General features: G+C 37.9%; 1 protein-coding gene across 2 annotated transcripts; it reads left to right on the forward strand.

The window, feature by feature from the left end:
- The first annotated feature begins 6,461 nt into the window (after positions 1-6,461).
- gja4 (gap junction protein alpha 4) lies at positions 6,462-11,303 on the forward strand. Of its 2 annotated transcripts, XM_041967394.1 has the most exons (3): positions 6,462-6,851; positions 7,681-7,828; positions 9,012-11,303. In XM_041967394.1, exon 3 carries the CDS (start codon positions 9,021-9,023, stop codon positions 10,128-10,130), a length of 1,110 nt encoding a protein of 369 aa, XP_041823328.1. In that variant the 5' UTR covers positions 6,462-6,851; positions 7,681-7,828; positions 9,012-9,020; the 3' UTR covers positions 10,131-11,303. The 2 variants fall into 2 exon arrangements, with proteins under 2 accessions (XP_041823328.1, XP_041823327.1); XM_041967393.1 differs by lacking the exon at positions 7,681-7,828 and having other exon boundaries at positions 9,012-11,302.
- The last annotated feature ends 5,826 nt before the right edge of the window (positions 11,304-17,129 follow it).

Genomic DNA, 17,129 nt, shown 5'->3' on the forward strand with positions numbered 1-17,129 from the left:
TCATTACAACTGATCTGAGCTTTGCTTCAAGTCAGACATTAGAGGCTTTGACATCAACTTAGAGCCCACTAATTTAAATTTGATTTTAAGTATCAAAATTTCACATTCTTTTGCATACTGTCTGCATTTAAAAAAAAAACAACAAATCTAGTCTTAAAATGAGATAAATACAACCTTGAACCACACATAATATATTACATTGTATTATTATTTATTTGAGGAAAGTTGAGTTTCTATGTAAAGGCTATGGGTGAATAAGTACTCTCACTCATTCATATGCTTGTTGAATCACCTTAAGCAGTCAAAACTTGAAGTGACCACTTTCTATTTGATGTTATCAGTCTCCATCCTCATTCTGGAAGAGCTTTTTTTTTCTTTCTTTCTTTTTTTCCCTTTTATTTGTTTTTACTGATGCTTTATTTAAATGAGATTTGCTGGTATATACATATTAATAGCTCTTATAAGGTTGTCTTTGCTTGGCCCTTTTTTATTTTCAGACATTCTGCTGTAAATCAGCTGCTGTGCTTGGGACCATTGTACTGGTTCATAACCAATTTCAACCAAACTTTAGTTTACAAACAGATGACCTCATATTCGGCTCTAGAATATTGAGGACTTAATGGTCAATTTAAAGACTACAATGTGTCCGGGTCTTTTTCGCTGTAATAGAGGCCCAAATCATTGAGCTCTCACTTCCGTGCTTGACAGCTGTCATTATAGTTGTGCTGAAAGATAATGTTTGGTTTGCTTCTGACCAAGTATCTCCAATTTAACCCTGTTGTCCAAAGGATGTTGTTCCAGAAATGTTTTTGTTTGTTCAGATGCAACTTTGCAAACCTTGTTGTGCTACCATGTTCCTTCCATACATGTTAATTCTATTTTTATTGAACTATCACAAACTTTGAATTTTAAAATGTTAACTGAGGCCTGTGGAATCAAAGAATTGGCTCACAGTTTATTAAACTTTTTATTGGATTACAATAAAAGTTTCTTTAACATCATTTCTGATGTATTTCCTCCTTGCCATGGTGTTAACACACACCTGAAGGCTGTGGAGCCATACGCCAAAGTCTCTGCTTTTATAAAGATGCTCACACTTTTCAGTTTATCACACATTGTTTTTGCGGTTTGGCTTAATTTTAGTTCAATAAATGATTTTTTTTTAAAAATTGTGCATCATGTATTGTTCATCTGTGGTTGTTTTCCCTCATTTTCAGAACTGATGAGGACTGACATTATTTTTATCCCAACACAAAAAACTAAAAGAAGACTTTCTTTTTCAGGACTCTACCATTCTGTACTTTTCCTGAAGATCTTATGAGGACAGTTATTATTGTCATGGTATACATGGAACTGTCATTTTCTGCACCTGAAATATATTATTTGAAAAATCTACAGTCCCCTTTATGTAACAGATGGTTCTGCATTGGCAATGCATTTCCTGTAAGGACTCATCTGTAAAACACCACAATGGTTAAAGGAAATAACACCCATGTTTACAGTAAGTCAAGATTAAAGTACAAATGATCTTTGTGCATTAACAAATAAAAAAGATATAAATAAAAATAAACATCCATGCATCATGGTGGAGAGAATCTGTGTTTCCCATCATCAAGAGTTGGATTTATGTATTGGGTTTAAATCTGCAGGGATGCTAAAAAGTACAATTACTCTGTAAGTCAATGAAAATGTGTTTTTTATTTTTTCATGTGCATGATATTCATGTGCATTTCATACATTATATTTATGATTTTGTTTCCAACTGATTACAGCCCCCAGTAAAAATGTTAAATATCATGGCAGATTTTCTAAGTAACGAAAACAAAGCTGTTCTTACTTTACAGTAATTCTTTCAGTAACGGAAACCAAGTTATCAACATTACATTGCATTTCCCCAAATGTTACCTGCTAGAATTTTAATACCCAACAGAAGGTCTTCTCTCTTTGATAGCTTACCTGTGGTCAGAGTTCATTATCCCCACTGGAAAAAACACATTGATTACCTTCTACAGTCCAGCCACTAAACTGATCCCCAACCAAACATGATGAGCTCAATATAAGGTTCATCTCCTTTGGGCCTTTTGATGTGGGGAAACTTGCTGATCCACCTTATCCTCCTTTTCTAATAAAGCTGTCATCAGTTGCTTGTGTACTTCTGTGGCCTTGCTCCAAGACGGCTGATCAATAGTTTCTGTCAGGGAGTGGTCCAAAGGCTTAATAAGGTCGGGAGACACATGAAGAGCACATATGGATGTAGAAAACATTCTTCAGGTACTTAATTTACAAGTGGATTGAGAAGGAAGACTCCAGTAGTTTTTATAGTCATTATCAAACCAAATGAACAGGAAAGAAGTGAGATACAGGATATAGTTTAGGGTTATCTGTTTCCTGTTGGCACTGTGCTAATCTTACAATTCCTGTTTATATCGTGTGACACCCAATCACCCCTTTCCTATCAGCCTTCCAGACTTGCAGAAGATCTACAACTCTGTCAGATCCATGCATATTTCATCAAACAACATGCAAAGCAGTGGAGCCCAGAGCCCATCGCTCATTTGGCTTTGACGTCTTTTCTTACCAAACAGTGCTGATAAGAACCCCCCCCCCCCTTTTATTTATTTATTTATTTATTTTTTTTTTGCTGGAAGGGTAGCATTATAATGACAAACTGTTGGAGTGAGAGACATTTCCAACACTGTCCCCTGAAAACACACCCACACGATATAGACTGTCACCACTATATCTTTTAATGCCGAACCCAGATGTAGAAGCAACATGTTTATTTGACGCCTTCCTTACAGTTAAATATTGTTTGATATGACATGTGACAATGATACATTCTCAGAGACAGTTTGTAAGGAAGAGCTGAAAACTCCAGTTGAGTGTTTAAAGAATTTGCAACCAAATAAATTATTGATACTGAAAGAAATTTGTTTAATATATAAAAGCAAGTTATTTCAAATGAAGTTCTTCCCAAGTATGAAGCCTGACTGAGGTGAACCTTAGAAGCGAAATTTGAACAACAAACTGTTGAGAATAAACATGTTAAAGATCTGCTAGAAGCTCAGTAACTAAGGCGAGGCAAGGCAGATTTATTATAAGCACATTTCATACATAAGGAAACCCAAAGTGTTGTGTATGATCAAAAATAAGAGACAAGAGAATACATACAGAGAGTTACATAAAACAAATAGATGTTGACGGGAAATACGTCATCATCATCATCAATAAATGCCATTATTGTTAACAGAAGATGAAGGGTTTACGAAATCTTTTATCAATCCAAAACATGAAATGGATTTATTCTGTTAAAAAGTTTAATTATATCTTATTTTACTCTGTTCAGTACTGTACAGTGTAAATTCAGCTGATGTCTTAGGTATCATGTGTTCTAAGGTGACGACCATATCTTGCTATTCTTTTTCATTTCCAGATTTATTTATCTATCTGTTTATTTGCTGTATGGTAATGACGTGGATATTTCTAACCTAAATGTAAAGTTGTAAGATTCGTCACCCTTCAAATTTCCTACAGTGACCAGTGGTTTAAAGGAATTTAGATTTGAAAAACCTTATTAGCATACAGCAAAAAAAAATCTAGAAAAAAAAACAAAAACAAAATGTAGTAAGAACTTTACAAATTACACAATTAAATGAAGAAATATGCAGAGATTAAAAACTGAATTAATTTATTTTTTCAACTTCATAGAAGTATTTCATGTCAGATAATACAGACAGAATGTGCACAGCCTGCAGCCTCTTTTCAACGGGAAATGCTTGCACGTAATCATTTAGCAAAGCAAGGGTGATTTACCACTCCTGTTATTATTTATTCATGTAAAAAAAAAGCACAACACAGGAATGATTTGTAAGCCGTCAAGGCTGTTTTTTTCTAAGGCAACCAATAATGTCAAGTAAATGGATCCAGTCATTTTAATACAGGTTTTTTTGTTTGTTTTGTTTCCTTGTGTGTTTTTCCAGTTGACTACTGAAAAAAATCTCAACAATCTCGCAATTTAACATTCTAGCTCATCTTTGAATTACTGTTGCCACTCAATATTTATATTTGCATCATTGAGTTCACTGATGTACTCAGGACTAAGTCAGTCATGAAATACAACAGTGAATGATCAGACGTGTCAAACAGAGAGGAATTGATTGAAACTGAAGCTGGCAATTCAGAGAGGGAGGGGGGCACTCCCCTAATCTCCCCACCACCAGAACACAGGAAGGCGTGACACATCTCCTGCATAGAAGCAGTTCCATTACTCTCTGTCGGCCATCCTCACTTCCCTCTGAGTCATTCATCTACAGATGTAATGAGCAAAGAAAATAGCAAGAAGCTGATCTGTCAGAATGATTCACTGTCAATTTACAAGGCTTGATAAAGGTTTGCTCTGTGCAACAGCCGGGTACACCGACCCAGGCTTCTTTTATTTTGCATATTGACACATAATAATGATACAGTGATGATTAGGAATAGCTGTGAGGACATGACTCTTCTACCGAGTTTAGAGGATGATGACTGGCCTGGCCATATGTCACTGGATTGTTGCACACAATGACACATGTACAAACGGACTGCCTTTAAATATGTGTTATCATGGAGTAAATCTATTTGAACGAGCTGCTCATTAAGAATGAAACATAGCATCATATTTTTGTTGACATGAGAGGGTCTTTGCATTAAATGGTTCTAAAAGTGTGCAGCCATAGTTTGTTTTACCAGTGACCTAAGATGAGCACGATCTACCAGTGATCTTTTATGTAAACAGTTTGTTTGCATAGTCCAAGCAAGAAGGGTTTGCTTTCAAAGCATCTTGTTTTTCTGTTAGTTTGCTTCCCCGGGGTTTAGTATTATTACCTAGAACTTCCACTGAGAGGCAGAAGATCTGTATTATATCAACATTTTTGGTTTATTCGGGGTGACTGCATGCACACATCTGCAAACAAAGCCAGTCCACTACCAGCCAGCCGTGTGAGCTTTGACTGATGAGAAGACCCAACAAAAATAGACCTTCCTGAAGTTTAATCTAATCCAAGTGTTGAGAAAGGTGTAGACAGACTCAAGACATTTTGATTTCGAAAATCCATTTACAATTTACTGTCATCTTCATGTAGCTCAGACAATGTAACAGCATTAAAAGGCAAACAGAGCTATAAAATACAATCTGGCATCACCATGTAATCAGACTATGCAGGACTCAATGCACATTACTTCAAGTTACTGTTGCTAAATGTTATTTTACAAGCTACAAAATAATAAACTTGAGCTTAGATTTGTCATACTGCTGCTATATTTTGGCTTATTTTGTTGTTAAATGTATTTCCCCTTAAATAATGACAGTGTAATATGTAATGTATTGTTGTTATTTGTGGTTATAATAATCTAGTTGTATGACTTAGTAAGGACTATATGGTTTTACTATAATGATTTGCTGATTCTTCCTAAGTAAAAGTTAAAAGAGGGTGTGTTTTTTTTACACACTGTTGTTTAAAAGTGGTACTTTTTTAATCCCAAATGAAGAAGGGGTAATTAAAGACAGATGTGAGGTTGAAAACTATTTAACTCCCTTATGGGGAGTATGAGGGACTCTAATAAAAAAAAAGAAATTAAACAAAATGATAATACTTTATTAATCCCCAAAGGGTCATTCTAATTTTGTTTTAAGTTTATTTATTTATCTATTTATTTCTGTTCATTACTGTTACTAATCTTACTAAATGCCATCAATAAAAATCTGGATAGTTTAATGTGTTTATTTTTAAAGAAGACAAAAAATGAAACATACACCTGTGGTTTTTATTGAAACCAAAATAAACCTGGGAACTTTCTCATCTTAACCATCACAACTGAATGCCTAAACCTCAGCCAAAACCTACTATGACTTAAACCAAATAGTAACACTCAAAAATCTGATTTTTCTTCCCCATGTTTAAAAAAAAGCCCCAAACGTTGACAGATTTTTGTTGTCCACAGCATCAGGAAAAACAAACATACCAAACTGAAAAGTAAAACTGTTGGTTTAATTCTAATTAAATAAAGAAATCAAATGGAAAAACTCTAGGTATACAGAAACATTTCAGCAAGTGGAGAGGGTTTACATAAATCATGTGCTTGCTGGGGTAAAAAAAAAAAAAGGGTGATTGGCGCCATTATGTGGCACAATGGAAAATTACAGGAGCCTGCAGGGACATTCAGATAGAATAGTAAAAACTATCTCTAAAGTTTTACAGCTATGGACAATGAAGACACACATTTGTTCTCTTCAAAGCGTCAGACAACAATAAAACTTTTAAAATCCTACGTTAGGAATAAGGGTCTGGATAAACGTGGCTGTTATGTTTCATTTAAAAGTGCACAATGGCTGTAACCGCTAAAACTGATTAAACACGTTAAATTTTGTTTATCTTCAATTAAAGTATTTATCCTGCTTCAAAACAACATAATTGGGCATTTGTTTCTTACATCGTGCCTGCTCTGCTTCCTAAGTCACCTCCAATTGTTAAATAACCGAAGGCAGAGCCATATTTCCGAGTAATTAATGCAAACCGTCAGCCTTTAAACAAAGTTAAGAACCCTGACGTCCGCGCGCAGTTACCCAGAACCGCTCTGAGTTCACTCATTACGTTTCCTGGACGAGGTTCCTGAGGGACGGCCCGAGAAGCAGGCATGGGAAAGTTCTCCCTACATTTTCCGATTACATGGGATCTTTTTTGAAAGAAGGCGAAGCAGCTGAGCTGCGGTGCGATCCACCACTGGAAGGAGCGGACTGACATTAAAGGGGTACACGGAGTGCTGAGGCCAGGGAGACTGGAAGGAGATAAAAACCCGCTTCACGAGAGATAAAGGTTTGTCCTGGAGGGGGATGATCAAATTGGGGTAACAACATCATCTGTAATGGGACTTCTTAGTAGTGGTGAAAGAGGCATTGTACTACTTTATTTATTTTAGTCTTTTTAATCAATTTGATTAATCTTTGGTTTTATTAGCTATGATTTGCTTGTTGTTGTTATTTAAATTATTAAGAAATCTATTAGGCCTACGTTTATGCATCATCAATAGGTTACAGTAACAGAACATATTTTTCTTTCTCCATTCTTTAATAACCTGGCTCTAGTCTTTGAAGACTTTGTGGTATGTTTTGTAGAAACAATAGCAGTCCCAGGGAAAACCAAAAGGATCTGTTCAGTTGTTCCATTATTATCATAGGAAGTCTGATCCACTTGTCATTATTCTCCTTGCAGCCCTTTGTCTGGTCACATCCTGTTAGAAGAGTTTATATTTTTTATGACTGAAGAGGGAGTTTTTATCTGAGAAGGGAAGAAATAACAGAACAACATTGATAAGACAAACAAATATACAAGTGTCACAGCAATACACAAACTCCCACACACAGGATGTTTACGCAAATGTGTGTTGAGCTTCCCCACAAGCTGCTGTGTCATATGTTATCATGACATATGACACCGCCCCCAACCTTTTTAAAATTAAACAAAATTATTTAATAAAATCAATCACATTGTATAATCTGCAACTGAATCATTCAGTGTATAAATGGGTTGCCTGTTGTGTAAAAGTGAGAGTGGCCTCTCTTGGACACTGCTGAGAACAGTTAAAGCTGCTCTATTTCTGTTCATATTAAAAAGCTAACTTCAGTACCATATGTTTTTGTTTTAGTCCACTTTGGTGTTCGGGGGCCTTTTCTCTTGATGATGAGGAGTTAGAGCCCACCCTAACAACACTGTGAGCTCATGGAAGAACTAATAGAGGGCTGCAGCCAGATACACATGTTCCTCAGCATAAAAGACCCCATTATACTGTAAAGGTTGGAGAAACTTAGCTCATTTGTTGCATATAGAAAATAAACACTTATGTGTTAGCTGCATACATTTGAAAGCTCTTGGGAAATTTTCACTGGAAACTAAACATACTTGTTGAGTTTTAATATATGTATGTGTCTTTCAAATTAGCTTGCAGAACATTTTGGAGAAATAAAAACTATAAAGAAAAATAAATACAGTTGTGCTAACTTTAGGGCACATGACAACTTTTGTAGAAAGTTTGTCACATATTTGGATGTTTTAGGGTAATTTTAAAAGTGATTCGTTTTATGGTATTTTTCATAAATCTGTCTACTCGTACTGTGTTTTGTTAATTTATACGGGACATGTTATACTTTTTTGGCTCCGTTTCCTTAACTTTGATATGTAGCTTTGTAGTGTGTGTAAAATTTCTCTATACACAGCTTAAAGTTGACAACAAAGTGAGTCGTTTTCTCACTTTTTTCCTCTCAGTTTACAGTCCAGGCTTTTCATCCTGAACGTGACAATATCACAATGAAACACATTTAGATGTATGCTTGGTCATTGTTGACTTTGGCCCCAGCAGCTTTCTTCCAAAACTGCAGCAGAAAAACATCCCCACATAATGATGCTGCCATCACTGTGTTTGACAGGAAGGATGGTATTAAGGGTGTGATGTGGTTTCCTCTGAATATATACCTTTTAATTTTTTAAAGATAGATTTATTTTACATCTATTTCACCATACTGAAAGATTTACCTCATTCTTATGCATTTTGGAAAGTTATCAGTGGTTGTTCACATGCCTTTTATTGATAAAAAAAGGATATGTATGGACATTCTACCATGATGACTTAATTTGTGTCCCAAGAAGGTCTTCAATCTCCACAATGGAACTCTGGATCTCATTCACAGTGACAACAGGCCTGTTAGTTACCTGTCAGATTAGATACATTGTCAATGAAAACTCGTTTGGCAGGCTGGTCTAGGCAGTCTGTTGGTAGCTCCAAATGTCTTCCAGCTTACAAAGATGGAGGCTTCTTTGGTTTGAGTTTTCAGACATTATAAGGATAAAAAGGATGTGATCTATCTCAGTAAATCAATGTACTGTTTAGATATTCTATCCATATGTTATTTATTTTTATTTATGTGTGTTAAAGTTCTCTTTGTGTGTATGTGTCTTATATCTATCAATTGTCCCTCTCAGGAGCAGAGGATGTCCAGAGCTGATTGGTCCTTCCTGGAGCACCTGTTGGAGGAGGGCCAAGAGTACTCAACAGCAATTGGCCGTATCTGGCTAACCGTACTCTTCCTGTTTCGCATGCTGGTCCTGGGAACTGCTGCAGAATCTGCGTGGGATGACGAACAAGCCGGCTTTGTCTGCAACACCAAGCAACCTGGCTGCACCGCTGTGTGCTACGACAGAGCCTTCCCCATATCCCACTTCCGCTACTTTGTCCTCCAAGTCATCTTCGTCTCCACGCCGACCATCTTCTACTTCGGATACGTGGCTATAAGGGAGCGGAAGGGCAATAAAAATGAGGAGGATGGTGGTGGGATCAAGGGAGGTGAAACTGTATTAGAAAAGTACAACCATGCAACTAAAGACAATGCAGAGGAGAAGGCGAAAGAAAAAAGGGGTGGAATAGACAGAAAACCCAACAAGGCGTCTCCTGACGTTCCTAAACTGAAAGGCTGCCTGCTGGTTGCATATACATTCAGCATCCTGTTAAAAGTCCTCCTGGAGGGTGGATTTATTGTTGGACTTTGGTTCCTTTACAATGGCTTCTTTATTAAAGCAAAGTACGAGTGCACAATATCCCCATGTCCTCATACGGTGGACTGCTTTGTCTCTCGCCCCACAGAGAAAACCATTTTCACCATCTACACTCAGGCGATTGCTGCCATCTCCCTACTCCTCAACCTTATTGAACTCATCCATCTCATCATGCTCGCAATTTCCCAACAGCTGGAGAAACGCTCCCGTGCTCAACATTACCTACCTCGGTTTGAGCAGGTACTGGCCCGGCAAGAGACTCCGGAGCTCCAAACGGAGGTGTCACATGCTTACAGTGCAGGGAGCCATATTACCTTGCCCATGCAGGGTGAGGCTGAATTACATACCAACCCCTGCGAGACTCAGAATGATACAGCAATAGAGGTGAACTGGGAGCCTGCAGAGACTGGGGGTGACCTGCTCCCCAGTTATGTGAATTGCTTGGGGGCTATGAGGAAGACAAATTCCCCGAGATCTCATCATAAAAAACATTCATATCACAACGGGAAAAATCCAAAGGCACCCACAAAACTAAAACATTATGTATGATGCAATATACTGTTTGTTCTTTGAAAGGCTTTGTTTGGCTCCACAGTCATTTATTTTTAATAAATACTATCCTGCACATGATACTTGACTAACAGGAGTGCACACTCAGAGCTGAAATGGGAGGAGACAATAGAAGAAGAAAAAGAGGCTCCTCTGCTGTGAACTTAATGCCTCAGAGGCAAACACGCAGAGATTTGCCAGATAAATGGATCTATTCAAAACTAAACATTTTGAGAACAATCCCCTAAAGGCAAAAGAAAATGAGCCTGCACAACAAGATAAATTCTTAAGTCATAAGATGCCTTCCTGCTACATTTAATGGCTTTGAGCTAAATGTGACTTGGGGAAAAAAAAGGATAACTGTAAGGGGGGGGGGGTAGACGCTACTGTGTGAGTGTTTATGTGAGTGTATGCAGATCTAAGCATATTCCTCTGAGATTTGCACTGTAACCCCTTAAGTTGTTTGCAACCCTCTGCTCCCTGTCCTCATGGAATGTACTGGTCTCTGGATCCAGCTCAACTCCCGGGAGGATAATTGCTGCTGCGTGGAAGCAGGCATGCATGCATGCACACACACAATATACTGTTCCCCTTTCACCCAGTGAGTTCTGGTCACTCGAGTTGGGGATATGGACTGGGGAAAGATGAAGCTTAGTGACTGTGGGACTGAGTGTGACTTGTCATTGCCAGTGACCATAGTATTTCAGCTATGAATAGCGAAGGAACGGGGACCACTGAATAATGCAAAGACCAACATTCAGTTTGAAACAGTTTAATGAGTGATAACAAGAACTCAGTGGCTGCACAATGAGTGGGCTGAAAACGGTACAGAAATGTACTCATTCAGTGAGAGAGAGAGAGAGGAAATTGATGGTTATGTGAAAACTGTGTTTAACTGTATTTTTTTAAACTATTGTGAAGAAAAAGCTTGTCTATATTTATTATTTTAAGGAAAATAAAATTTATGTATTAACAATTACTTTGCCAGCTCATAAAATAATTACCACATGATCAGACCTCTGATTAAGAAAAATAATTCTGATTATGCCATTTATTTACTGTAAATGCAAATCTTGGGCCATTTCCTCAGAGACTTTCTTGTGGTTCAGAGCAGTAGTTCAACCAGACACTCTGAAGGTCTCTCAAAGGTTTTCTTTGGACATTGGCTGCTATTTTCTTTTTTTTTCGACTCGTCCTGTAACTGACTTTTTTCAGATGAACATGTTTCTTTTTGGGAGGGTTGTAAGGCCACTAAACACTTGAAAATGCATCAAACTCAATTTATGAACCGGTTTTGTGTCCACATAATCGATAACTTAGCAAAGAACATATCTTAATGACGTATTTTAGCATTTTGTTACTATCAGCCTGTCAGAAAGACCCAATTTGTTCCCACTTCTTAGGTTGCATCTATAAAAATTCCCAAAGATAACAGAGTTTGACAGGCATAAAATAATATCTTTGCTTGATCATAGTGATTTTTCAAGTGTTTTAGCCAAAATTAGTAACATGTTTGTATTGTTTCCCTTAAATAATAAATAACTGGACCTATTTCCCACATTCCATTCAATATATAAAGAAATCAGATGGGGCTTAGGACTCTATTCCCTTTAAATGAATCACCTAAGAACAAAACAGGATGGTTTTGACACTGTTAATTTCTAAATACAAGTATGAGAGTTCTGTTTGAAGCAAAGAATCTCTGAATACAGTATTGCTTCTTTCTATCCAACCACTGCCACAGTACAAAGGAACAGAATCATTCAAGATAACAGAATAAATAATAAAAAGAGATTCATACGGAGGTGCAGATGAGCACTACATGGTATCATGAGTGTAGCCTCCTGGAGGGATATAACTTTGATTTAATATCTGTTTTCAAATCTTTGCTTCTGGCTATGCACTGAAGGAGGGCATCACTCATGAGCTAGTATAACTTCATAGAAGCTGAAGCAGCAATTCAGCTTCTGTTTAATATCTACTGAACAGAACTGGCTGTTCATGCTTTTTTTTTTTTTTTTTCTGAAAAAATCCAGAACTGTAGACCTTCACCAAGGGTCCGTGCCCATGCTCTGCACGCATAAAGCCGTATGTCTTTTTAAAGACAAAGCTGCAGCGCTCAGCAATGCTGTATTCATCCCTGGTAATTTACAGAACTGTCTCCATGACGATAAGCAGTAATCTATAGTGGGAAAAAGGGATAATGGGAAATGTAAGTGATGTGAGTTCTCCTAGCACAAACCATTTGAACTGTGTGTGAGGTCAAAGAACTGTCACAAGCAGCTGAAAACCAAAAAATTTAAAAGAAAAATCTGGTATTATAATTTGTTTTCCTGTGGTTAACCAAAATATTTAATAATTTGATAATAGTGGGAAGGCCATATATCAGTCAGGAGAGTGGAATGTGTTTTTATTGCAGGTCCGTGTCAAGGATAAATTGGCAGGTACTGTTGAGAAAACAATCCAAACAGCTGCCCACTTCAATGCCTTCTTATGAGAACTTTGCTGGCATTCATTTGCAGTCTTGTTATCTCAGTCTACATGTGCGTGAACGAGTCCATGTGATTTCTCATGCCTGTGTTTTCACAAAAGGCCAGCAGGGTCACGGAACAGATTGCACAGGGCGACCAGTATCGGCCCACTGCTGCCAGCTGAAGCCAGCAGCAAAACAACTGAGCTGTCTTTTGCATCTTTTGTACTAAAAGCCGATCCATTCAGAGAAGCTAACGCCCTGTTCCATTCTTCCTGCAGACTAAACTCTCACCTCCTGTGAGAAAACCTAAACTTACAGGTTAATAACGATAGTGAAAGGAGGTCATTTGTGGCCTTGCAAGCTGTTTTGAGTCATTTCAAAACCATTAGCAGTGAAAATGAAAGTATTTTTTTGGTTCTTCTGTATGAACAGTACAGAGAAACCAAAAAAAAACTGATGACTACCTATTATTTTAGTCTACACTGTTTCCCATGATCAGTGCAACCTATCAGACACAGTGTCTTCAACTGGATTTAGTTTGTTGTGCATTGCTGTGAAAATAAAGTGAAAGGGAGTCAGTTGTCAGGAAGCATTCTATCTGTATCTGTCGTTATCCTCAGCAGTTATACTGGGAATGCCTTGGATCAGACATGACTGTGACTGTATTTCCTGACATTGTTGAAGTCACTGCAGGTTTATTTCCTCTCTGCTGGTGAGCCACATGCTGTTGATCATAAACAAAGAGAAGCAGTCTTTCAGTTTGGTGAATCCAATACTGGTGAATACCCAGCACAAATAACAGACATTTAAATTGTAAAGCAGCTTGAAATGTCATTAAACACTCTCCTTTTGGGATATTCTCAGTGCTATGCCCAGCACCAATCACTGAACAAACTATAAAGGGTCCATCTGCACCATCTGTCAGGCCTGGCCAACATTCTCATGCCAAAAGCCAATGCACGTCAAGAGGAAGCATCCTAAAGAGGGAGACAACTCACTCATGCACTGACTCAGTTCAATTTAAGGAGTCATGAATGACCAGCATGACCCTGCAACGCTCAGACTTCACAGCCACACAGATCAACAAGAGAACAGAGGGCCTTAAAATAGCAGCTACAGGGTGGATGTGGTCACAAAACTTATGTAATATTTTGCTATTTGGAAGTTAGAAATCATGTTCTGATCCATGGAAAGCAAGGAATGTTTTTTTGTGGTTCAGTGTTTATGTCGGAGTGTGCTTATTTGGGTAAAAGGCAAACATGTGCCAACCCCCTTTGTTTTTTTTGACATCCATTCAATAAATACCCACACGCGACTCTGCCTGTATCCATAACAATGTCATATTCATGCCCCATGTCTTTCATTTGAGTACTTTTCTCTTAACAAAACAACACAAAAAAAGGAGTGCGAGCAGTTCCTAAATTTAAATCGTGGGCAGGAAGTGGCTCTGTATCAGTTTCCTGTTCCAGTATTGTTTCTCCCTAGAGACTGGTTGATAGGGATTGTTCACTGTGACAATGGTGGTGTGGTGGGCATTGTTGCATTGTTTTTCACTTACTCTTGACCTAATGCCATGACCACCCCATCAAAGGGAGCCCGATGGGGCGGCAAGGTGCCAGCTGTGTGGTTAGTGTCAATAAAGAGGACCAGTATGCCAGACATTTATATGTATATTAACAAGAAAGGGGCTGCATTAGCTTACATGGTGGTCCTGCTAAATCTTTTGGTCATGTACATCACTTATGATAAATAGGAAGTCACAACCTTTTAAGGTTTTAACGTTTTAAAGTTCCATCTGATAATCATTGACAGTTCAGTGCTTCAGATGACTCAGTTAATGTGAATGAGATGCTTGTAGTGACTAATGCTAAGGGTGTGTTTAGTGTATTAGGGCACTTCCAGATTAGGTAAGCTATGATTAAGTTGTATCATGCCCAAATGCAACTGCCTCCTTCCTAACTCTCCTGCTGGCTGACACTGACACAACAATGTTTTATACTTGAGTGCACTCACATCTACTTTTATGCTTCACTTGTATATAAGTTAAAAATGTGCATCAAATATCAACTGGTTGCTGACTTCATCTTATTGCTGCCTTCTTTGGATACACAGACAAGCAAGTTTCAACCCTGGAGAATCACAGTAGTGCAAGACCGTGTTGTAATGCTGACATGTGTCTATGGGTTTTGGATCCATAGCACATAACTTTGATATTTTTGTTTTCATTTACAAGGATGCCATATTTTTATTATTATTTTACTGTTTTTCAAAATCAGAGTCAGATGTGTTTGGAGAAATGTATTTATGTATTTGCTTTCATTAGGCATCCCTAACATCATTTAATCCAGAATGCTGCTCGAGTCACAAAGACGAAAAATGGGGGAAGTTATTTCTCTGGTTATCAGATGTTTCTGCTGGTGTACAAGGCTCTGGGACAAAATGTATTAATGATCTGCTGACACCATGTCAGCCACACAGATGTCTAAGATCATCTGAGGTCAAGTTTGCTTTCCATCTTGAGAGTTAAAACTAAACAAGGAAAATCAGTATATAGTTTTTCTAGTGGGTCGCACCGCAGCCTCATAGCAAGAAGGTCGCCGGTTTGCGCTTCAGCTGGGGGGAGGTTCGAACCTGGGGGGCAGTGGCCTTTCTGTGTGGGTTCTCTCCGGCTTCCTCCCCCTGTCGAAGGTTAATCCTAGGAGTGAGTGTGAGTGTGAATGGTTGTTTGTCCATATCTACGTTGGCCCTGCGACAGACTGGTGACCTGTCCAGGGTGTACCCTGCCTCTCACCTGTTAAAATGCTGGGATAGGCTCCAGCTCACCCGTAACTCATAATGGACTAAGCTGTCAAGATAATGAATAATCCTAAATTTAACTTTTTCAATTTATTTTCTTGAATATCTACTCTGATGATGATGAACACAAAAGTCATTTTATTCCACCAAATATAGTATCTGCAAGTCAGCCAATGCACTGACAAGTTACCTGCTAATATGACTAATATGGTGGACACTGTCAGCCAGTCTGTTGAACTTGCTTCTTTTTAAACCATCCCTCTTTTGCTCATTGACCTATTACTAGTTATTTTTCACTTACTATGGTGACCAGTACTTTCCATTCTACCTGCCTGAGATATGAACTAAGCTTGATCTTAATCAACCAAGAGAAATATGATGGTGATCAGCTTTGTCTTTGTGGCTCGACACAGTTTATTTATTTATTTATTTTGGACAATGCATAGTGATCAACATATGAGCAAAAGCTTCACAGTAAACATGCCAGTAGGTTATATAAGTAAAAATCATTGCATGCATTGTAGTAGAAATCAGTTAACAGCACATGTTTACAAATATTTACAAAAATACAAAGAATGTCCATAAAAAGATCTTATTTGGGTAGAATAAATATGTTTATACTACCAAATATTTTACTACTGCCAACCCCTTAGTCCATTCTCCTCAAGTAGGAAGAGCTTTTACAGTAAAAATCTGTGCTTGCTGGTGTTGTCAATCTGTTCTCTGTCTCCATGGCAATGGTTGCTCCCCTTTACATCAGCAGGGGCTTGTTGAACCACATATTACATGTAAAGTAACAGCGAAAGATATGAAAAAAAAAGATTCACCTCCTGCTGATAACCTTGATCACTATGATGTGAACTTCTCTGCTGAGCCCCAGAACATCACATATGTTCATTTACATGTAAAGATCCCCTCTCTAGCTTTAGGGTTGTTAAAGCTCCTCCATTGCGTTGCATGTGACGATGTAAGGCAATGCCCGCGGCTCGTTGATGCTGCTTTTAGAGTTTTTGACAACTCACTGCTCAGTTTGCAGCCACATGTTTCGGTGTTATGAGTCTTGATTTTAGCTGCAACACTCAGAGGGTAGAGTCAGAATTTGATGTAAACAACATGAAAGCATGCATCCACCCTGCCTTGTATCTACGACTCAGGCTGCTGGTGGTGGTGTGATGTGTGGGAGATATTTACTTGACACAATTTGGGCCCCTCAGTACAAAGGTCACAAATGCTGAAATCATCTCCAAATGCTTTCTTGAACATGATAATGAGTTCACTGTGTGTGTGTGTGTGTGTGTGCTTATCTCCTGTTTTTGTGATTCACCCAACATGTTTGCAGCTTTCTAAGATGATTAAAGTATAAAAGCTTGTCAAGAGTAGCATTGTCCACTGGGGATTTAATGAACAAACATTGTATTTGATTAACTCAAGATGCTTTTCACCCAGAAAATGTTTCTTTATATGATTTCACACTCAAATATAAAACTCTTCATTAATTTATTTTCCGATTTTTGTCATTTTACATAATGTACATTGATACCTGCATTCCTGTTTTGTGTGTGTGCGTGTCTGTGCTTACACAACAATCTTCCTTGAAAAAACCAGTTGAGTTATAGATTATTATTATTTGGGAAAATGAGGACATTTAGATTGGGCCAGGTTAGAGAAAGGAGAATGTATTATGTCAATTAATGCCTCATAAAGATAGCCAATACAAACATTTGTGTCTG

This window comes from Melanotaenia boesemani, chromosome 17 (genome assembly GCF_017639745.1).
Source record: "Melanotaenia boesemani isolate fMelBoe1 chromosome 17, fMelBoe1.pri, whole genome shotgun sequence".
Lineage (NCBI taxonomy): Eukaryota > Metazoa > Chordata > Actinopteri > Atheriniformes > Melanotaeniidae > Melanotaenia > Melanotaenia boesemani.

Coding starts and splice junctions, on each gene's coding strand:
- gja4 (XM_041967394.1), top strand. CDS start 9,021: ATGTCCAGAGCTGATTGGTCCTTCCTGGAGCACCTGTTGGAGGAGGGC.